Here is a 23840-nt window from a genome sequence, read left to right on the forward strand (position 1 = left end):
TAGGGGATTTTTTAATTTATTTACCACCGAATTTAATGGCACAAAAGTCAGATCATACTTATTTTAATAACCATCATAATAATAACAAATAGGAAAAGCAATAGCCATAAAAAAAACATGCTCACGTTGTTTTCAATTCTGATGGAGAAAGAAATTGAAGCGATACAAAATTTGGATCATGTGAAATTCATTCGTTACAAATCTAATGTGTAAAATTTAATTTTGGTTTGATCACAGTGTGTTTGTTGTCTGGGCTTTTAAACGCCCCGCGGCGGTGATGTGCCCTCCGCCATAAAGCGCAATGGCTGCAATTGCATTGTGGACTGTTTATAAGGTGTGAAAGGAGCAAAGCATGTCGAGACTGTGTGACAGTAGTAAAGGACACATTTCCAATGAGCCTCAGACGAATATGGAAAATAGCTGGAAGATTTGGCCGACGACACACACACACACACACACACACACACACACACACACACACACACACACACACACACACACACACATACACACATACACCCTGGAGGATCAGAAGATCCTTCTAATTACTTTACAGCCATCTTATAACAATTAGACATTGGCAATTCAGTCCCGTCCTTTCACCGACCCTCGCCCCTTTTTTGGTTTGTTGCCGCAGAGATAGCACACACAAACACACACACACCTCTCACAAATTCATCATCATGTACAATCTACATGTGCGTAAAATATATGACGTCAGTTGGGGAATGGTGATGTATTTTGCTTTGAGTACAAAAGCGTTGTGCGGATATTTTGGGGTCGTGCTGAGTCCCTGCGCAGAAACGGCCAGCAGGTGGCGGCAGCGGCTCACTGGGAGTGGTTACGTTTTCCTGCGGGATGATGCGTTCACGGACATTGTGGAATCGAAAGCTTTCTGCGTTAAAATATTTTAGAGCAGCAGTGTGCTAACTTATTCCTCAGATAGCCGCTTTTGGACAAATTAAAGGACGTGTTGGCCACGTACATCCCCCACTTGGTGTGATGAGGATTAACAATAAATCATCATTTAGATATTTGGTAAGTATCTCCGGTTGAACACTTTATCGTAGGAGCTCTGCAGGGAAAAATACAGCTCAGAATTTACCAAGATGTCGCTTCGATGACCTTGCTGACTAATTCATCAGAGCATTTTGACAGCAGTCTCGAGAGATCCTGCAAGTGGGAGTCAAGTCTGGAACACGTGGGAGTCCATTTATCTACTGTACAGCCCTTGTCATCTTCTCTGATCAAACCCACAGTGGAGATTGTGCTCACTCCTTGGACATATATGGTATTTTCTTCCAATGTTTATTTAGGTTCTTATCTAATGCAGCTATGTATTTGCTTCAAAATCTTCATTTAAATCAATGGAGATAAATACTGCATTCCATTGTCGCAGGCGAACAAGGCATGTGAGAGTGCTTGTCTGTCCAACACATGGTTTGAACATGCAATGTGTTGCCCATCACCTTTTAGTACCGCCAATGTGGTTGCGTCGTTAAACTTGCTACATGAGCCAATGAAGTGCCCACTAACTTCTGGGAGGGATCCAAATCCCCTCACCCCTCCCCACCTACCTCCAACAAATGCCCCAGTGTGAAAGTTTAAAGTGAATATCAAATTAGTACAGAGATTTTCAAAGTATGGTATGACTTGTGGCATGCAAAGGTATCACAGAATTCAATAAATTATATTAATAATAAAATATTTGAAATATGCATTCAAATATACGTATGCCTGTTTAAACTTTTATTTTTTTAATTCAATACAATACAAGTACTTTTTTTTTTAAAGTATAGTGCCGTTTTATTGAACTTTTAAGTATTGTATTTAGTCCTTAAGTCTATTTTTTTTTAATGGGTAAAGTACAACTTAAATTAAATCATTAATTTAGCAGGAAAATGGCACCCTTAGGCCGCTCAACACAATGTAGCTACAGACATATGATGTTGACCCCATGATGAAGAATGACTCAGCAACTGTGTTCGTGATGAGACTTGCCTCCCAGGCAATCCTGCATTCTCAAATGGCATCAACGTAAATGGTGAGTAACATAATTGTTTTATAAGTTTATGGAAACAGCTCTTGATCCACTGCATGCTACATCAATGTTTATCTAAGTTGTTTTACCAGAACGGTTTAACTTATTTATACACTTGTATGAGTACTGGGATCACTTCCAACGTTATTGCTTAGCAACACATAATCATAAATTCTCCCTAGCATACATTTTTAATTAAAATACTTTTGTTATGTTCATCAATATGGTAGATTCATTAGATTCAAACAATTGTGTGAAAACTCCTTATGCCACCATGCATGTTTGTAGTTTGCAGTCTTGTCATCGTTAATTTAAGAGCCATGTGTTTAAAAAACATTGAGTGAGATCAAATCAAGTCTAAACTGTCTGACACACACACACACGCACGCGCACGCACGCACGCGCAGTACCACTCAAAATCTGTTTTCCAGCTTGAATGGTCCCCTGTTTTATTTTATTTTCCCTCTCAGGCCCAATATGCTTTGAATTATGCTGCTAAAGCTGCAAAAGCACATTTTCGTATCGTTAGTAACCTCAATAACGCCTCACAATGTCACACTTCGCAAACAAGTCTGTAAATAATCCAGTAAAAAGCTCTAAAGGACGAATGGGACACCCTGCAGTTTTTTTGGTGCAATTGTTTATTTTTTAAGAAAACACACATTAATATTTTTGTAGGGAAGAGACTGGAAACGTGTGACAGCTCCGACAACAAACCCACATAAATGTCATGAAAATAAAAAAAATTAATTCCTATATTTAGTCTCAAGTACAATAAGTCGAGTAAAACCATTTTTCCCGTTCGGGAATACTGGATATTCACTTGAAATCATATTAAATCATCCATTAGTCGGATTAATACATTTTAATTCATATCTGAGTACGTATAGCCCGTCATCACAATTTGATCAATGTATGAAATAACGGGCGTAATTTTCATCCACAAATTAGAGTGCATCCGATATATAATTCAGTATACTCGAGGAACATGCATTTAAAGCAGCACTTTAGTCTAATAGAGATCGTTTTAGACCAGGCTGTGCACGTGGCTGCTGGGAATGTATTTCTAAAAAAAAGTGAATGGAAATGCCGACACCCACTCACCTCCGTAAACAATATAAAGCTTGGTTCGTTAAAAAAAAAAAAACATTCCTCATTTTCCATGTTGTAGTCCTTGTTACACAAAAAACAAATTTACAATAGCCTATCCCATCTAAATAATAATAATAATAATAATTAATAAAAGAAACATTTTTATATACCCGTGTGCGCAGCTCGCTCCTCTTGATGTTTCTAGTGGTCACAACCTGATGTAAGGAAATGTTAGATGCTTTAAATGTGTTCTTGGGGCAGGGAGCTGTCACGGCATCGAGCGAGAAAGATTGATCACATGCAGGCTTCTTTGTTTAGAGCCGTGCAATAAACAGCCCTCACATCCTTCCTGCACCTTTCCCCCCCCCCTTCCTCTCACACTTAGCGATAGTAGCTACATTCTCTCCACTGCAGACGACAATGGTAAAAAAAAGGACACTTTCTGGCAGTATGGAGGTGAATTATTATCGGACCAGAACAGGGTGCACACTGTGCAATGATGAATACTGCACATTCCTTGTGAGGACACGTGATCTCGGATGGCCTTTACAGATTTGTGGATATGAAATAAATATATACTATACCCAAAATCCATGTGATATTATTCCCCCCTTCTTTGTGTGTCTGCATGTGTAGGGGGAAGGGGTGGTCACGTGACTGGCGAAACCCTATAAGAGGGTTTCAAATAAATGAAGTGTGCAGAGCAACAACAAAAAAAGGTGGGGGGGGGGGGGCGTTAGGGTCACGTGGAAAATACTACATGTGCGGTGTAGTTATGGAATTACAAGACTCAAATCATAATCTTACAATATTAACAGAATGAATGTGTTCCTGCTTAAGATAAGATGTTGGAGATTAGGATAGCATTTTTTTTCATCGTAAAATGTTGCAGCTTAATAGGCTTACTTTTTTTTCTGGAAGTAATTTGTAGTAAAGTACGGTTAGAAGAACATAATACGACTATTCTTCCACCATATATTTTTGCGCTTATCGCACCTTTTTCGTAAAATATTGACTTTCTTTTAACAGCAAGTGCCCTTGTAAAATGATGACCTAATTCCCAAAGCTTTGACATTAACTCCCTTTCCACGTAACCGTGCCTTTTCCCTCTATTTAAAATTTTACAACTTTGCCATATAACATGAACGTTTGACTTCTTTTGCGACGATATATGACATTTGTAACAAAGCTTCATTACGGACCTGTTACATTTTTCTCTCATAAATTTGCGACAGTTTTTTTTTTTTTATCTCAACAACTCCTACAGCCCTACATCTCCCCAAATATTAGAAACTAATTCAGATTCATATGCTTTCTGTTTGAAAAGATGGCTTGAGAACAGAAAAGACATTTCAAAATAGATTTATGATCAGCAAAGATATAGTGAACGTGAACGCGCCCTCTCTCTCTCTCTCTCTCTCTCTCTCTCTCTCTCTCTCTCTCTCTCTCTCTCTATCTATCTATCTATCTATCTATCTATCTATCTATCTATCTATCTATCTATCTATCTATCTATCTATCTATCTATCTATCTATCTATCTATCTATCTATCTATCTATCTATCTATCTATCTCTCTATCTATCTATCTGTCAAGAGACACTGCACGCATACAATCAGTGGGAATGTCATGTTGAGCGCGGAGGCGTCTGCGTGGACCTTCTATTTTCCTTCGAGGCCTTTCTATAAGGACGGCGTGTAAATAGAGCAGCCTACGCGCGGGATGAGGCGTTACCCCCACCAGCAGCACCCCCACTCCACCGATCAATCACGAGGAGGGACAGTGGCCTCTTTTGATAAAAAACGCCAAATTGTCATTGGACAGATGCAATCATGTGACAAGCCGCACGCTCTCTGTCCTCTGCAAAGCAAACAATTCCCATTATACAGGTCCCCTGTCCACTTTAGCAGTCTAAATAATTTCACTAGTTTTAAATGACGCATCTCCCAAAAGCGGCTTATCCGAAACTAACGAGGAGGAGTAGGAGGAGATGAATTACGCATTTGGCCTTGAAAGTGGTTTTATCAACAGTCAGCCGTCGCTCGCCGAGTGCCTGACATCCCTCCACGATGCGTTCCAGACTACGTCCATCAACACATCGACGCAGAATCCTCCTCCCCCTCCTTCGGACCAGCCGGCGAGTTGCTCCAGAAGCCCGCAGCACGCCGCGGTGCCATCCGCTGCCGCGCAGTACGCGTGGATGAAGGAGAAGAAAAGCACCAAGACTCCTGCAGGCTCTCCTCCACTGCAAGGCAAGACATGATTGATAACTCCCATGTTAATAACTTCCATGTTATCTGCACGCATGCATGACAGACCTTACGTGGGCGTATTTTTTTCCCCCCGAACCATGAAAGATTTGGATTTTAAATCATGTCTTAAAATTGTGATGGATTGTGCATCTGGCACGAATCTCCGCTTGTCTGTCATAAATCTTTTGTTGCATCAACGCAACTTTCACCTCATGCACATTATCAAGCCACAATTTGGCTTATCTTTCTTGATTTCAGCCTCAGCAGAGTTCATAATAGCCGAAAGCGATTGTCCCGCGGCATCCTGCAGGAGGTTGAGGACAGCGTACACCAACACGCAACTTTTAGAGCTGGAGAAAGAGTTCCACTTCAACAAGTATCTCTGCAGACCCAGGCGACTGGAGATAGCCACCTCGTTGGATTTAAGCGAGAAACAAGTGAAAGTGTGGTTCCAGAACCGCAGGATGAAGCATAAAAGGCAGACGCACTGCAAGGAGAACCGTGAGAACAAAAGCAAATACGCCAAGGACTTTTTGGAAGAGGAGCCAGCCAAGGGGCAGAGGTATTTCCAGGAAAATTGTTTCAATTCACAACATTGTCCTAATAGCCACAATGGCGACAATGATTCGACTTTGTGCATAAGTGAGAAAAATGTCAAACATCCTCCGGACTGCGCACCCACCACGGCTCCCTTCTGTGCGCCCGCAATAGGCCCAGACAATAATTTTTCCCACGTCTCGCACAGTGAATACTCCCCGGATTTGGACGCCTCTTTGCGGGAGCTTCCTCCAGCATCCTCGTTCTCGCAAGACTGGTCCGATTCACCTCCGCTGCCTTTATCACCTGAAACTTTTGAGCTTTTCTCAAAAACACTCACAACTATGGACTTGCATAATTTGAGCTATTGAAATGGGTTTAGTTTAATTCACATTATTTTTCTATAAAGGGGAATTATTTAATAAATGACGTAAGGTAAATTAAGACAAATAAGAACACGCGGGTCTTGGGTAGGCTATTTATTATATTTACATCATATTTATTCTGGAAATAAATCTTCATATTGATTGTAATCAAATTTAAATCTCTTAAATATTTTTTTAAAGGTTTGTTTTAAGCCCGCCCCCATAAAAATACTGTTCATAATTTAGTTTTTCGTGCAGTTTCGGCTTTTGGACGTTCAAAGAAAGACGATTCGCCTGCTTGGAGTCAAGGAGGGCAAAAGCTACGACTTTTCTCCGCTCTCTAATTAAATTTTATTGCCTATAAAACTCACAGCATTGAGGGTGCTTGTTTATTGGCTTTTTCGCTGTGTAATGCCTTCTTTGAATTAAGTATGCTTGCACCATTGTGGTTCCCCCAAACTTTTTTAATGATCAACAATATACTTGGGAATTAATTAAAAATTTGTTTTCTGCAAAAAAAAAAAAAAAAAGGCAAGTGAAAAATTTCAGTTATTGCTATTATTAGCCCAATTTTATTTTTTTGCAAATACTTTGTAAAATAGCGAAATCTGAAGCCAAAGGAATTGCTTCTTTATTTTCAAATTTAAAATGATGAGGCAAATATTATAAAATATTATAATTGAACACAAGTGGTAAAGAAACACAGGCAGACAGGGACGTTGAAATGAAACGAAAAAAACAATTACTGTTCAACTTCTGTGCTTATCCTTTAGTATTTTTTTAATGTATTATGCTGCACCCTGGTGGATAAGGCCGGAAGAGCAGCACAATGTCCATTGAATTATGCACAAATGTTTTTCACTTTTGCCATTCTATTTAATTGTTTTAATATTATATTTTTCAGTATGTATATTATTGTAGAGTGCTATCTTTTCTGATTAAAAACACATTAAAAAAAATGTCCTTTGCGTTTTTTCAGGAGTACTGCAATGGATTATGGAATTTCCATTCATTTCAGTAGGAAAAGATGATTTGATCATCTGAGTGGTTTGAGACTGAGTAACAAGTGGTCACTTAAAAATAATTTGGGCATCAAGTATTATCATTAAATTATGAAATCTGCAAATGAAAAATGTGTTCATAAGCAACCATTCAAAACAAAGCTCTGTCTTTTTAGTAAACAAAAAGTATGCAATTGGATTTTCCTGCTTGCGCACAAATGTGCACACATACCCAGCACACACAGCACACGGGTGAAAGGTCAAGCTGTCTCTCCTTTCCTCTCCAAGCAGGGAGGAACTAGTGCCAGGTCAGAAGGGGGTCATGATTTGAATGCACACAGAGAATTTGAGGATAAATCTAAACCGTATGTGACACAATATTTTTGTACAGTAAAATATGATTCAATCATATTGTGTTGACTAAACAAGCTAACCTACAAAGTCAAAAGAAGAGAGCGCAAGTAAGTTCTTCACATGCGGATCCCCTTAATAGATGCAATGACATTTAACTTGCATTACGAGTAGTTCAAAGACTCTCTTCACCTGGACTGTGTAATGAATGGGGCCTGTCACTCCATAATTCATCATCATTTCTGTAAACTACAACCATAATCATCAAGCTACTATCATGATGCATTTTTTAATACCGCTTGCCTCATTAGGCTAGTGGATGATCTTGAACCTATCCCAGCTGACTTGGGGTGGGATACACGCCCGACTGGTTGCCAGCCGGACACATACAGATAAACGACCATTCTATGGGCAATTTGGAGTCTTCGTGGAGCCTGACATGCATGCTTTTGGAATGTGGAGGAAACAGGAGTACCAGTAAACCAACACGAGCATGCAAATTGCAAGCCTGGGAATCAAACCTGGAACCTCTTAACTGTGAGGCAGATGTGCTCACACTTCCATCATGCATCCATGCAAACTCAATCAAGAAACTTAGTATTGAATACTCTCAGTACTCAGCTCTTTTGTGGATGTCATGAATGCAGACAAAAAGTACGGAAATTCAGTTTGGTTGGGTAATCATATTAAAAGCTATTTGAATATTTCTTGTAGAGATAAAAGGATAACCAAAAGAGAAAAACTTTTCCTAGCAGATTTACAATGGTGTAAACTATGCACAGCATTTTATTGATGCTGTGAGGGGGATGTTACCGCTATCAAAAGAGGAACACCTTTCTGCCTATCAATAATCCCTGTTTGGATTTACAATGTTGCCGTAAACATCATAAACTAAACTGTCCCCTCCCCCTCCATTTGCTCGTGACATGTGCCAGGAGCCCAGCGTGATATTATGAAGAATCAATGTAAAATATGACAACGCTATTGTGCTGTGACTTTAATAGTGCGTCAAGCCCCATTAAAGCATCAAGTAGGCAGTAGCTGTCTCGTATATCGTCTGCATACACACAAAGGCCGCAGCGCCCATAAACGTCACTGCGCGTGCATGTGCGCGTGCGTACGTGCGTGCGTGTGCCCGCTAATAAATATTGCACGGATCACTTCCGCCTTGTGCGCGGGAGCCGTTCAACCCGCCACTACTTCCGCATCACGTGACCTTTGCCTCCAGCTGGACTCTTTGCTCAAATCAACACGGCGGTAACAATGAGAACTATTCCCGAAGAACTAACTTTGCTCATTTCAGGTAAAAAAAAAAAAACCACTTTTAAAACAGACAAGACAACGTTGTTTTTAAGACGTTGCCATTTTGTTATTTAGAAATTGAGATAAACCGCACTTCTCCAATCCAGGCTGCCTCTAAAAGAGGAAGCAGAGGCTCTCCTATGGATGATAACTTCTGTTACTTTTTCTGTCACTTCGAGTTCGAACGCGTACCTGTGTTATTTTTTTTTTTTACCTCTTCAAGACAAATATTTTTAAATTTCTTTCCCCTTCTATTGTTTAGACCTTGAGACTTTCCTCTGTGATGGCCTGAAAGGGGAAAATCTGAGCAAGAAGGCGAAAGATAAGAAAGAAGCATTCATTAAACGGATTAAAGAGGTCAAATTAGGGTATGCATTCTTCTATCTGTTTTATATCCTATCCATGATACTAAAAGTATGTCTTCTTTTTTCAAAACAGCTTTCCACATGATTTCAAGGAAAAGAGTAAGTTATTTTTATTTGTAAAATGACCTACATTGATATGTATGTGATATGGGTCACCTCTCAACGTCATTTTAGTTGGTCTGTGAGAACTTAACTTCTGTTCAAACCAAATACAGTAATCCCTCGTTTATCGCGGATAATTGGTTTTAAAAACCACCCGCGATAAGTGGAATCCGCGAAGTAAAGGTCACCAACAAGAAGTACTGGGCAGGCTAACGAGTTAGCGGAAAGATGCTAATTCGCGATCGTGCTAACACGCGAAAACGGACTTCTACAGGAATGTAAACGAACATTTGGAGCAATACTACATTGTCCTAAAGGTTAGACACATGTTTCCTCAATTTCGAAGTTTTATTTTGACTTTTAAATTGTTTATTAATTTGGAAAAAAAAATCTGTGATGTAATGAAGCCGCGATAAACGAAACGCAATGTAGCGAGGGATCCCTGTACAACACAAATTTTCACCTTGAGTTACACTGGCACCGCGAGTAAACAAACTTGTCATTTAACCGAGTCAGAGCGATTGAGAATGATTTGAGCGATGATTTTAGCCGCCTTCTCTACCGCTATAATTTGAATGTGTGATGTGTCATTTAAAAAGATTTTATGTGAGGTAAATTGCTTAGAAGGGAGATGGAAGACCAGCTGTAATTTACATTACAACACATAAGTGGATTCAAAATAGACATGGTGGAAATTCAGACATGTTCACTGAGGGACTAGCTAATTAATTGACTTTTCTGTTGCATGGATTAACGAGGAGTAGTATGCTGTCATGATGAGAAGGTCTATAGAAATGATAACCAAATGCAGGTGTAGTTATGAAATATGAAAAGCTGACAACTATAACTGCCTCATGTTTTAGCCACACACCTTGTTGGTAAACAAACGCGCTGTAGCTCGGCATCTGCAATGAATTATAGCGAACCATGAACTTTAACCCAAGTTGTTATTTTTGGTTTACTATTACGACCCCTTAGCCATTATACAGTACATTTATGTGGTTTCACTATTATCACTGTCCCCCTGAGGGCTGCCATGACTACCACGTGGCCTGCAATAAAAACAAGTTTGACCCCCTGCTTTATAACCACAACAATGACGTGGGCAGTTTTCTCCTCTGCGGTCCTCCTTCAGGTGGAGAGGACTCAGGTGAAGATGAGGAGGAGGCGGACAGCAGCAACGACGCAGGCTCGCTGCAGTCCGAGCGCACCGACAGGGAGGAGGACACCTATGAGGGTAAAAGCGCTCTGAACGAGCTATTCGCTAGACTTTCCTTTAAACAAAGTGACTTGGAGAGTCACAGTGAAAGAGACATTCCAACTGTAACTTGGCAACCCACTTTGGGAAGACATTTGAGAGCGTAACTGCTTTTCCCGCCACCTGTTTTACTGCACAAGAGTGTTTTATTGCTCGTAGACACACTGAAGTACCAAGTCTGAGAAAAACATCAACATAGATTTAAACCTCTGTGCCCTTCAAAGCATAACCTTTACTCTAGTATTCTTAGGAAACTCGACGTTTAATTGTCCTATGTCTATCAATGGTAGAAACAGCATGTGACTAGCAGCCCGAAGAGTCAATTCTATTTTTTTTTTTTAATTTAACGTAATGTTCTTGGGTGATATTTGAAGTTGCACATTTCCCATTTTGTATTTTTGTCCCTCGTTTATCCAGGGAAATAGCGACCATTTACTGTGGCTTCATGACCCTCATTTTAACCTTTCACACACTCGTATTAACAGTTCCTATTAATGCTAGGACTCTGGAATACTTTTAGAATCGATTATTTAACTGATTACCCCATCAGTTATTCAAATGATCTCAGAAAAAGTTCATTCTGAATAATAATACAAAATATGCTTGCATGCTTTAGATCCCATCCTCGTACAGGTGTACCTAATATTGTGGCCAAAGATCTGTGTCTGTTCACGTATCAAAATAAAGTGTCAAGGAAGTCCAAGTGAAGTGGCGATTCAGAGGAGGAGGAGAAGAGGGGGGGTTTATGGCCCGTAACCAGCTGCCAATTTTATGGCGTCTCGTTCACACAAAGCAACTTTGACACAGCAGTTGAACATTTGCATTGAAGTTGCACAGTGCAGCGAGGAAGCAAAAAGTCCCCCAGTGGATGTGCCGGAACGTTTTCACAACCATCATCTCATTCTGGGGATGTTAGAACCCATCTGTTGGTGTTCTACTCATCAAAAAGTTTTGAATACCCAAAACTCTCTTTCAGGGTCGCAGCAGTCACCACCAATGGCGGCCCAAGACCTGCAGTCGATTCTCATGTCGGGGTACCTGGAGAAACGCAGGAAGGGTGTGTGGTCAGCTAACAGAACACACTGCTCAATCCGAATTACATTCCAAAAACATGAACGATAAGTCAACAGAAGCTTTTAAAATGTGAATGCGGGTGTGAATGGTTGTATGTGGTTATTTTAAGTCGTTTGGTCTTCTTGACAGATCACAGTTTTTTCGGCCAGGAGTGGCAGAAGAGATGGTGCGCTCTTAGCTATCGCACCTTCTACTATTACGGCAACGAGAAAGGTATCACTTCTACATTCATCCCCGATTCGAGTGACACAAAAGGAATGTTGACAGTGACGCTGTTGCCGTGCGACAGACAAGCAGCAGAAAGGCGAGTTCAGCATCGATGGCTACACTGTCAAAATGAACACCAGCTTACGGAAAGATTCCAAGAAGGACTTTTGTTTTGAAGTCTCGGCCCCTGACAAGCGAGTCTATCAGGTGCTGAACATTTGCTGTCCCTTTTTTTTCCCAATATGCATGTATTACATTTTTCTTCCTGAAATGTATTCATCGATTCGACACCGCTGCATATAAATGTATTCAAATGTGTAGGTTTTAAGATGAAAACATCTTGCTTGCGGAGCATTTTTGTGATTCATGAATTCAGTGTTTGTTTCTGTCAAGTGTCAGATGAATAATTTGTCTGACTGCCATATTTTTGCCCGTCCTTTGATTAGTTTTGTGCGGCATCGGTGAAGGAGGCAAAGGAATGGGTGAAATGCGTAGACCTCGTTTTGAAAGGTTTGCCGTACGACTACGGTTGCTAATTATGGATTTCTTGAAGTTATATTTTGCAAATGTATCTGCAGATAAGTCTGGTATCATCCAAGAAGAAGAAGAGGACGAAGAGGTACAGGAGGAGGAACAGCAAACGTATGACGATGTGGGACTTGCACCAGATACAGACATTTATGAAGTGCTCCCAGGTAAAAACAGTATACGTATATTGTTTGAATTCATAAATATTAGCTAGACGGGGATGTTAGGGTAACAACTTTCACAAACTACCAAAAAAATAAACGATGGCAGTTTTGTATAAGAATCGTTGGGTACTCTTGTCTAATGTGAATTTCTATAATTCCAATTTGTCTTCCCGCAGATGTTTAAATTTGCTGAAGCAACACAAATCATTTGTGATTCATGATAAAACTTTACAACAGAAATAAACTTTTTGGCTATCTAGCAGAGGCGGCATCGTAGATCAAGAGAATGGCTTGGATGCTTTTTTGCTCCTTTTTCCTTGTCACTTGGTGCAGAATTGGTGGGGGCACGCTCACGAGGCCCAAAGCCCAATTAAAAAATTGGCCCGTGCCTGCCGTGCCTGCCGTTTGATCGACAACCGAGGGGCTGACAAAACGGCACTATGAGGATTACGAGACAACTTTATTTATACACGTTCATTTCCCAATTGAATCATTGCTCTGTATTAGATATAAAATGCCAAATTGAATGGAAGAAAACGGCATCGGGTGGCCCTCGACATTAATCTTTAAGTGCCGCACTTGCGTTGGTTCAACAGAAAGAGAAGCGACAATTTTAGGGGAAGTTTTACAAGTACGCAATTCTGGGACTTAATCGCAACCTTCTTAACCAACTTCCTGTTACAACAAGAGCTGTTTTTATTAGCTCCATATATCAAATATTGAACTTGAAATGATTCATTTCTTGGTGTTTATGTCCTGTTTTGCAACTCGATGTGCCCAGAAACAAGCAGCGACTTCCAGAACTACTACCAAGGAATATGGGACTGTGTCGGGGACCACCCAGATGAACTCTCCTTCAAGCGCGGAGACACCATTTATATATTGAGCAAGGTAATGAAAACCTGCTTTGTCTAAAACCTAGAATGCAGATATTTTTCTTAATGCACAAACTCAACAGCTATGTTGAGTGAGGTGCCAGGACCACCTGAACAAAGTTATTCCTAGGCCCTGGGAGGAACTGCTTCTTGATATCCTTTACTGGCAGCACCTGGCCGGCTGCCTGGAGCCGGAGGCCGAACGGGCCGCAGTCAGCCTCAGGCGCTCTGATGGGGATTAGATGTGTCACGACGGAAACTGTTTTAGTGCTGTTGGCTCGCCGCACCGTTCCATCGCGTCCATCTGGGCCGCCTCAGCGCGCTTCCGCTGCTGCCTTCAGCCCACACACCTATCAGACGCCTCACTCACCTCGCCAAATAGGAATGTGTGTTCTCAGGAAGCCAAGGCCCGGTCTGACACGCTATTCAGAACAGGCGAGGACGTGTGCTGGACGTCCAATTTCCGAGGCTTGTCAGCTAGCTAGAGGCTGTGGAGGACTGAGAGGACCTTTTGGGACAGAACGAGATCATTTTTGTTCCTTTATGCTGCATCTAGCACAATTATGAGGGCAAAGTAATTTCAGCCCTGTGTGTGAAATGCTGACCTTGGTAGCTGGATGGATTCTTGGCCCATGTTGCTAACTTGAGTCTTGCTGACAGCTTGCCAGGGCATTTTTGTAGTCTAGTCTGCCATCTAGTGGCCGTTGCGTGCAATCATTCCAAAGAGCCCCCCCCTCCCCCAAAAAACAACTACATACTGCATTAAAGTAGATCATTATATTTTGCTCCTAGTTTTCGTACAGGTGCATTTATACAAGATGCACGTGCACTGCATCAAATGTGCTTTTAATATGTTGTCCTTCTCATGTCACTAAACTAAATAGAAATGTCTGATTGCAGTTGTTCCCCACTGCAATCTGAAGTGATATTAAATATGACATATTGATTACTCTTAATATTACCTACAAGGGTTATTCTTGATAATCTCCAGCAGTTAATGCAGTGTTAAATGAAAAATTAGATTTTTTTTCTTTCTTTACAATTAGAAAACATTTTCTTGAGTTGAAATTCTCAAGTGTTCCTTTTGTTGCCCACTGACTGTGTCAATCATTTGTGTTGATCACCAAAATGAATGATGTCCCTTTCACTGGTGCGAGGAACAAAACGAAACAAAGCAGACAGACGTTCCAGTGCTCAATGGCCAAATGCTTGTTTACGACTCCCCTCTTTGTGTGCGGAAAAGGGCCAAGAATCAAGTTGCCCTTTCACTCGGACTGCCAGCGCCATTAGCTGGAACCTTGGTGTTGGGGGTTGTGGCCCACTGCGAGGCCAATGACCATAAAACCTGTCTGGGCTGCAGCGGGAGGGACAACCGACTCCTTGCTCCACTCGCGCTCCCCTCCCCGATTCTCCATTTCCATCCCTCCCCCATTCCTCAGCTCAGAAATAGCTGTAGTGCTACAGCTGCGGGACCCCCCAGTCGGACCTGAGTGTTGATTATAGTGCCCGACTGTGGCTGAGAAGGGCGGGGGGGGGGTCGCTTTTGTCCAGATATGCCGCACCAAACACCCACCCCTTTCCCCCCTCCTCCTCGGTTCAAGTCACAGCACATAAAACTAATGGAGAAAAGTAACGTCTCACTTCCTTTAAGTGGCTGCAATGGTTGATAAAATGTAAACACTGTCCCGGCGTAATGCTGCTGCTGTGTGATGTTACTGTAACCTACATTAACCCGCCGTTTAACACGTACTGTCCAATATGTGCTTGTAAACAGATGCACTGATTGTTTCCTTAGCCGTAGGTATTAAAACGACAAGGCGGCGTTACTTGCAGAGCACGGCTTCCGCGTGTAGCCAGCGACGGCTGCCATTAGCCCGTTTGTCTCTCTTCATGTTGCGTCCCGCACCCACTCAAGTGTGACTTATTTGTCAGCCCGAACTGCACAATGAGGTGTTGCCACTTTCAAAGGCTAGTGACAGGAAGTTGTTATCTGCACACACACACACACATAGGTCACTTCTGCTTTATTACCAAGAGGCCTCACTTTTATCATGTGACAAGCAAATAGTGGTTGTGACGTCCATTTACAAAACATTGAGATGGTCCAAGTTTTTCGTCGCAAAGTGCAGGCGAATGCTTCTCTGTAACGGCAATCCCGAGATATCGTGTTAATATGGTGCCCGCAGGGGGATGACGCCAGAGTCATCGCATTGCTTTCTGGCAATGGCGTGACAGGCTCTTAATCTTCTCTGTAGAGAAAGTCCAATATTTTCAATCAATACGGTACATGTTTGGACTAAGAAAAATGCTAGTCCAATATTCCCAAATGAGCCACACATTTTCTTGGAGCAATGGCTGCTGTTAAGCTCAGCAGAAACAAGTGGAGAAAGACTAATATGACTTTGTTTTGTTTCTTGGACACTCAATAAGTGAATACAGAAGTGGTCCGGTCTGGATTTCAGACACTATGCAGGTCCCTGTTCCGCCCTTCTGCGCCGTTCCCAGTGTTGATTCATGTCCCGGACAAGACTTTGATGTGAGGTCAGACTCTTGGTCAAAGAAAGAGGCGAGACTTGTCTCCACAGTATCGTCCACGCAGTTCGCGATGCTAACAGCCACTCGGAGGAACTTTTACTTTGCCTTGCCGTGACAGATTTATACGTGATGGCTTTTACGTACATTGAGGCTGATGTGTGTATAATCTGGCAGTCGGGAGGAAATGTGATGGTGAGCAGAAGACAATGCAAGGTAATGTCGAAACAGTGGACCCTCGAAGGTCACGCGTGATTTGTTCAGGTCCTTAAAGGGGAAATCAAGTCGTAAAAAAAAATTCTCGACAATCTGTTCCCTGCATCGGGAAGCAGCACACTAAACACGGTATTCTGATTATCAGTTACATACGTGACCAAACCCGGAAAAGAAGCGAGGCATGATGGTCGTTACCTGAGCCCCCTTTTCGGCACTGTGATGTCATTTTCAGTCGTCGCCAAGGGTTACGAAAAAAATAGCCGTCCCCAGAGATGGATAAAAAGGGTCTATCTTTTTTGCTTAATTCATATTCCACAAACACAATTTAAATTCGAAAGTGAGTACACGTATATCTCTGTGTTTCTTGTTGGTGACTTCTCATCCTGAATGATTTTTGCATGTGTCTTTCTTCAGGAATACCAAAGCTATGGTTGGTGGGTTGGAGAGAAAAATGGAAATATTGGAATTGTGCCCAGAGACTACCTGCTGGAACTCTATGCTTTATAAATACAAGCCTGTGAGTGGATCATACTGGTAATCATTTTGCTTAGTTCATTAAAATAGACTGGCATGCACTTCCATAGCCCCTGAGATCTACAACTATTTGACTGAATTGTTTTCCTGAATATTCCACATTTTCTTTCATCAAATGTATTCTCCACGGGTGCTTAGGCAGTGGCGTAAATTTATTTTTAGGGCCCCAAAGTGTTTTAATATTATAATTAATATAATAATTTTCATGTTTTCACATTATCAAATGACATTTTTATATCTGAACATTTCACACTGTTAATACTCTTACATTTGTACTTGTCTGCAGCCTTCGTTTCCCTAAAAGAAAAAAAAGTCTAATTTGTAGCTGTTTTATTCTTTTTTTTTTTTTTTTTTGTACATTGAATTGTCCCGTCCATTTAAAAACATACTTTACATGTGTTCAAATTCAGTTGTTGACCTTTATCTTTGCTGTTCGTAACTTCTCATTCCACTAAGTCGCAGGGGCCATTCAAGTTAGGTAAAACGTTTTAACCCTATAATTATACCACAAGGTGGCAACAGAGACCCTATGAAGGTTATAGATCTAACCGAGCCGTAACCTTTGCCCTTTTGAGTGTCATAGCTGGACACAGACCGTCAATATGAGACGCTCTCAGTCACTTTTCCGATAAATACATATGTATCTATTTGTAATAAAATGATTCATTGATTCAGTCAGCACTTTTGCTGCGTACTTCAAAGGGGTCTCAGTGTGTTTTACGGCGCCCGAGAGAGTTTGCCGGGCAGCCGATCACAGCGTGCCAGATGGCCGGTTGGGCCGTGTGCCTGAGGTGCACTAATAAGGCAGACAGGCACTCTGATAGCACAGACGCTTATCGCCCTCCGAGGGGCCGTTTGACAGCGGGCGAGGCAGCGTTTGCTTGGCGCGTTCTTGCCGAGGTTAGACACACACTGTACATATCATTTTACTGCCTTCCTGAGTCAAATAGCCAGGCACGGTTTTTTGGGCCCGCTCAAGGTTTTGTCAAGGTTGTGACAAACTGGGAAGGGAATTGTGTCAGCGTTCCCTTCATCTTTCCTCCAGCGTCTGGGGTTTGTTCCTCCCCGGTGATGAGCGAGCCCGGCGTCCTTTGGGTGACATTCAAAAGCAACATAAATCCCGCTCTTGAGGCTTTTGCTGTACGGTGAAGCTTCTCTCCTGATTGGAGCTCTCGTCAATTACCATAATTAATTATTGAATATGTTGTGTTATAGGTGGAGGGGAGAAATGTTTTGTTTTAGGTGAGAATTGATCGCATGGAATTTTCAGTCAGCACAGATCATCAAATGACATATGTGTGGCAACAATACGTCACGCGGTCACGTCAGCCAACATTTTTGTTTTGATACGTAAATCAGGATTTCAACATGCCGTTCCTTGTTGCCTGGCTTGATATTTACCCCCAGCGTGTTTCTTTTACTGTCCGAATATGGTTGCCAGAAGCAAGTAAGACTAAATATTGCCTTTCATTTTTATGTGACAATAATGGATTTCCTTAATGGATGTCAACTGCACCCCCATCCCCCGTTTAGATGTAGTCTGCCATATTCTGGGGATATACAGGTTCTTTTATTGCAATTTAACATCAAGATAAAATGTTTCCTAGATAAATGCCAGCACATCATGAATCTATAGCACACTAAATTACACTAATGATACCACAACATCACCAATTAATACCTGGGACCATAAAGATGTGCCTATATCATCAATAGAGACTACTAGATAGATACAGTAGGTTAGAAACCATAGGACCATACATCTACAGTAAAAAGATTTCTTTATTTTAAATTACAAAATGCGCTGTAAAAGATGACGACAACATAGGTAACCTAAAACTAAAATGCTATTTTCCATGATCTGAAAAAGAACAGATAATACTTCAAATACTATTTTGTCCCATTGTCCATCCTTGGAGAGTTGGCAATAATAATAATAATAATAATACGTACAGGGCGGCTCGGTGGCGCACTGGTTAGCACGTCCACCTCGCAGTAAGGAGGGTGCGGGTTCGATTCCACCTCCGGCCCTCCCTGTGTGGAGTTTGCATGTTCTCCCCGTGTCCGCATGGGTTTTCTCCGGGCACTCCGGTTTCCTCCCACAACCCCAAAAAACATGCTTGGTAGGCCGATTGAGCGCTCCAAATTGCCCCTAGGTGTGAGTGCGTGTGCGGATGGTTGTTCGTCTCTGTGTGCCCTGCGATTGGCTGGCAACCAGTTCAGGGTGTCCCCCGCCTACTGCCCGATGACGGCTGGGATAGGCTCCGGCAAGCCCGCGACCCCCGTGGGGATAAAGCGGTACAGAAAATGGATGGATGGATGGATGGATAATACGTACATGTTTTTGTAGGTACTTAAAGCAGGTTTATTCTGAAAAAATAATAGTGTATTATTATTTATTATTAGTGGTGCAGTGATAATCAACTAATAAATTACAAATTAAGTGATAGTAATTTGTGATAATCGATTAATCGTTTAAATACCTATTTTCATTTAAAATTGTCCAAACCCCCCAAAAACAAAAAAGTTTTTGAAGGAAAATGAAATAAAATCTGATCAATCAATTGCACAAATAATCATTAGTTGCAGCCCTAATAATTCTTATTAGTCTGCAACATGTCAGCTATGTTTGTGGAATAGGGTTCATGGAAACCAGTAAGCTTTGAGATGTTTCAGCCTCATGGAATGTTATGACCATGCATCTTGACCTCTTATAACCCTCGAGGCTTCTGCATAGGGCTCAAGGCGTGCTTTACACCGGTCACTGACTGGGACTTCATCTTGACCAAGCTGTCAGCTGTTCACATTCTCCACTTTCACCAGGTCGTTGTGACATACAGTAGATCAGCATGCGGCTTCACTGAGACTTTCTGTCGGGAATAGCACCAAAGCTTTATTTATGTGCCATCGTCTGGGATTTCACAGCAAATGTATCGCCTCCCCAACTGGCCTTTTGTCAGTGTTCCATTAAAGCCCCTCTGCTGGTCCACATCCCTAAAAGTCCACATAGACCTTTTTCAAGAGCAGCCCCGTTTTAATTGAGGTCAGGTTCTGTTAACATAACTCACGGCACTTGACACGTCAAGGTATCAGGTGGATGATGTCTGAATGTGGGGACTGGGTTGTTTCAAAATAAATATTTTTAGCATTAAAACCAGAGCATGTAATTGTTGTGGCTATCCTCAGACATGTACAGTGTTGCGTTTGCATACATTTTGGAATTGTCGGACCGTAACACTTGTGTTTAGGAGATTTTGTTATAGTCCAATGAACCCAAGGTTGAACTCTGGTTTGAACTGAAAAATGACACAAATTGAAATAGCTGACAGTGCTAACACAAATTCTTTGCTAAGAAGCAAAAAAAAAAAATCTGAGTCACTATAAATGGTTAAATTGAGTTTGAATGTGATGCAACCGCAATATTTCAGTTAAATATTTTCCTTCCCTTCTCCGAAAAAACCCCACAATACACTATTTTTGCAAATCTCTTGCGTCACAATTCCTCTCTCTCTGCACCACCACTTTATTTCGAAACTCCCAAATCCACCGCAGAGTTCAATAGAAGTCGAAGCACGCTATGGAAGAATGCTAATAGCTCCGGCGTGTCCTGACAGACCGTGTCCAGAGTTGTAAGGCATGCAAATTGATCGCCAACCACCTTGCTCCCAAATGGGCCTTTAACTCAATGATTTATGATTACGTTTAATAAAAGACAAACGTTTCTTACCTAGAGCCCACCTGCTTTCATGTTTCCGGGGTGTGCTGTTCTTATTTGTCTTCTAGTAACTACGGATTTCTTTTTAACAATGGGGAAGGCTTTTAAATGGTTTAAAGAGGCCTGCGGGTGCATTTAAAGGCAGCTTGTATAATAAGGCTGCGCAAAGGCTGCACAAGTTGAAGCCTCCTTCAAATGTAGCTCACAAATTCAGCTTGTTTTGAAGGACACTGTTAATATCCTTCATGATTTTTTTTTTAGGATGAAAAATATTGAACTATTATGACTGCATAAAGCAGTTTTTGTTTTGATTTTTTTTTGTTTTTTGGCGATCATTGCTACCCGACATTCAGGTGAACCCCCAAGAATTTTTTTTTTTGTTCTGGTCTTCCACTGATTATCTTAGTAGATGAATTTAGCTTGAGCTTCCACTGTACTTTGACACTATTCCATATTTCATACAGTGCGGCGTTACCCCTGCCGAGCTGTCACGCCTACGAGATCTATCTCTCGCCATGTCACTCAGGATAAATCAGTCGGATGGGTGTGACAGGTGTTTGTCCACTTGCTATAAACATCTCCCACGCTTCGCCCCCTCTTCCTCCATCTCCCCATTGGTTATTTACTAGGCTCCAGCCTCCATACTCTGCCTCTGTTTACTCTCTGCCTGGGGCTCTAATATGAGGCCAGAGCTCTGATTTACTCTACTAGTTAGTGAGCTGAGTAACGACCCCAGGCCGGATAGTTTACAGTGTGATGCGACCGATGCTCTAAGTGTAATTACAAGCCTCCGGGCACTGTTGCAGCTCAACGCCACTCTGCAGCTGCCAGTCTCTAGTACGCTAAGCGCTGCCATCTTTTCCCTCTCTTATAGTGGCCTCGCATTCTAGGTGAACTCCACTCTCAATGTCAGCTTCTTTATATAGACGCGATACCCGGGAAGGAAGAAGGATCGAATAGCGGGGCTTTACCAGCCACTAAAAAAGCAAATAGCTCGTCATTACTCTCATTAAGTGTCGGCGTGGTATTTATTCAAGCTGCCAAGCTAGCCCGAGCTAATTTAGTGCGCAGCTAACACGTGTGTTGCGTGTTTGATTGATCTGTTGAGTAAATGCGGCATTGCACAGTGCTAATATTTTGAAGTGGAAAAAAAAAATCGTCCCAAGTCAGGTCTGAGCCAAGCCATGACTAAAACCCCATTTTCCACAAGTGCTGAGTGCAGAGTAAAGTCATCCAAGCAGCGAATCCATTTTTCTAAAACACACTTATTTGCCATTGGCCGTCACGATACTGTACAAGTATATCAAGGAATGTGACACAGCCTTATTAAGTCACCATTACTGATAATTCTGTGAATTTAGGATTCTCATTAGGTCATGCGTGTGGTAGATGAAGAGCAGGTGGGTAATTGGAGTAATTTGTGGCCATGCAGACAGTGGGATGATGAATTGCTTTTGGAAAAGACAAGCTGAGCTGGCCGCTGGATCTACTGCAGAGTAAGGAGAATTTAGGCTCGCCATAAAAGATTTCCCCCTGCTTCTTATTTCACTCGGACATTTTTATGTTTTTTTTATTTTCTACCTCATTGCAGCCGTGAGCTGCCCGCTGATTTACGCATGCTGGCAGCCAAGCGCCCAGGCCTCCGGAGACGGTGCCCTCTAACACCTCCATTCTTTTCTCGCCATCGCCTTCCCGCAGCCGCTCTCGTCCTCTCGCTGTCTCAACATTTACTGAAGTGGCTCGGACCGAAAGAGCTCCACCTCTACTCGTTCCTCATCTCTAACAAGACATTAGTCGGGAGGGGGGTGTTATTCACAGCGGAGGGGATGTTCCCCAGTGTCAAGACACAAATAAGGATGAGTAGAAGCCGTCACAGGCACTGATGCTATTTTACAATGCTCATGTTTCAAGTGCTGTTTGGGCTCGCCGCAGCCTTTTATTACTTGAATGCCGTGAGATGGGCATTTGCTTCGTGCTCTTGTGCACTTCTTAATCTTCTGCCCATTTTTTTTTTCTAGGGAACAATGTGTGGCTTAATCATACTGAGAAATACTAGGTTGTTTTTCTTACTCCCTGGGTGGTGGTGGGTTTTGAGCAGATTGGGTTATTTTTACCTGAGGTTGGGTGAATTATTTTTACCCTGAAGATTGGATTTGGGTGTGCTGGAGCTGATCACTATTTTGGACACAGTATGTTGTGTGTTGAAGTAAATTTAGTGTAACGTGCTTGGAAGATTTCGCTAGCTTTAAGATATTCAATTACTGTAAAAGAATACATGGAGGCATATTTTCTTTATCCTCTGCAAAGAACGACTAAGAACTCTTCTTCGTTGGTCTTCATGACTGTATTATACTGCCACCCGGTGGCAAAGTCACACACCAGAAAGAGTTGCAATAAATAATCAAGATTTTTGTGAAAAAAGTACAATATAATCAAAAACTCGAATAATTGTTTTACTATATAACATGTTTTTCAGATTTCGTTTTTAGTAGTAGCTTACCAAGTAGGCTGTCCAAGTGTACTGCCAGATGCTCCACAGTGATGCATAAATAAGCCCTGTCGTCTTGAATTCTTTCTTTGCTGTCCACATTCAGTGGCAGCATCTGTCAGCATTCACGTGCTACTCCATATTTCACAATGAACATTTCGGAAAGTATAAATAAATAGCAACTGTGAGTGCAGAGATGCCGTCTCAATGCAAGGTTCTTCTCATCCATCATCCCCCCCCCCCCCGCCCCCTTCTGAAGACGACGGGTCTTATTTTATCTAGCACCAGACTTCGGCGAACGGTGAAGCTATTGTAAGATCTCAGTTTACCCTCAGGCTAGTGTTGAAGGAAGCAACGGGTAATTCCGTGTAATTGCGACATTCATGCACCAGCGCCATTTAAACAGCACTTGGCGGACAAGTTGTTTGTTTTATCTTAGGTTTGATAATAAGCTTAACTTGGTGTGGTAAACAGCTTGAAACTACTTTTTATTTTTAAATGATCGAAATATGACAAACTACGTTAATTGCTGGCTTAAACGCATATATCTGGGAAAAACTAGAAAGTTACGTCACTCGTATCTCGAGGCACCACTGTGTTTTGCTGAACTTTTAGTACTCAGTTTTAATTTCTTGAATTCTTTTGCAGTCACACACAAAGCCGCCAGCAGTAGCTGACTCGCAAGGACCGTTAACTCATCTCGGCTGCCCCGTCATGCCGATTTTTGCGGCCGGCTGCAAGTCAAAGGTCAGTTTTGGCATGAAAAGCGAGATAGCGTGAAAAAATATTGCGAAGCGAGTGGAGTATAATTAACAATTTAATTAATCCTAGACTTCCACAC

General features: G+C 41.8%; 2 protein-coding genes across 2 annotated transcripts; both read left to right on the plus strand.

Annotated features, from left to right (window-relative positions):
• Positions 1-4729: 4729 nt before the first annotated feature.
• LOC119135823 (homeobox protein Hox-A2b-like) lies at positions 4730-7181 on the plus strand. The gene is made up of 2 exons (XM_037273770.1): positions 4730-5380; positions 5414-7181. Exons 1-2 carry the CDS (start codon positions 5124-5126, stop codon positions 6291-6293), a joined length of 1137 nt encoding a protein of 378 aa, XP_037129665.1. The 5' UTR covers positions 4730-5123; the 3' UTR covers positions 6294-7181.
• Positions 7182-8809: 1628 nt separating this feature from the next.
• skap2 (src kinase associated phosphoprotein 2) lies at positions 8810-17497 on the plus strand. Its single transcript, XM_037274553.1, has 11 exons — positions 8810-8942; positions 9204-9309; positions 9380-9405; positions 10544-10645; positions 11643-11723; positions 11870-11953; positions 12030-12154; positions 12394-12457; positions 12526-12642; positions 13421-13530; positions 16677-17497. The coding sequence occupies exons 1-11, from the start codon at positions 8903-8905 to the stop codon at positions 16767-16769; spliced, it is 948 nt and encodes a 315-aa protein (XP_037130448.1). The 5' UTR covers positions 8810-8902; the 3' UTR covers positions 16770-17497.
• Positions 17498-23840: the final 6343 nt, after the last annotated feature.

The sequence above is a fragment of the Syngnathus acus genome, chromosome 16 (assembly GCF_901709675.1).
Source record: "Syngnathus acus chromosome 16, fSynAcu1.2, whole genome shotgun sequence".
NCBI lineage: Eukaryota > Metazoa > Chordata > Actinopteri > Syngnathiformes > Syngnathidae > Syngnathus > Syngnathus acus.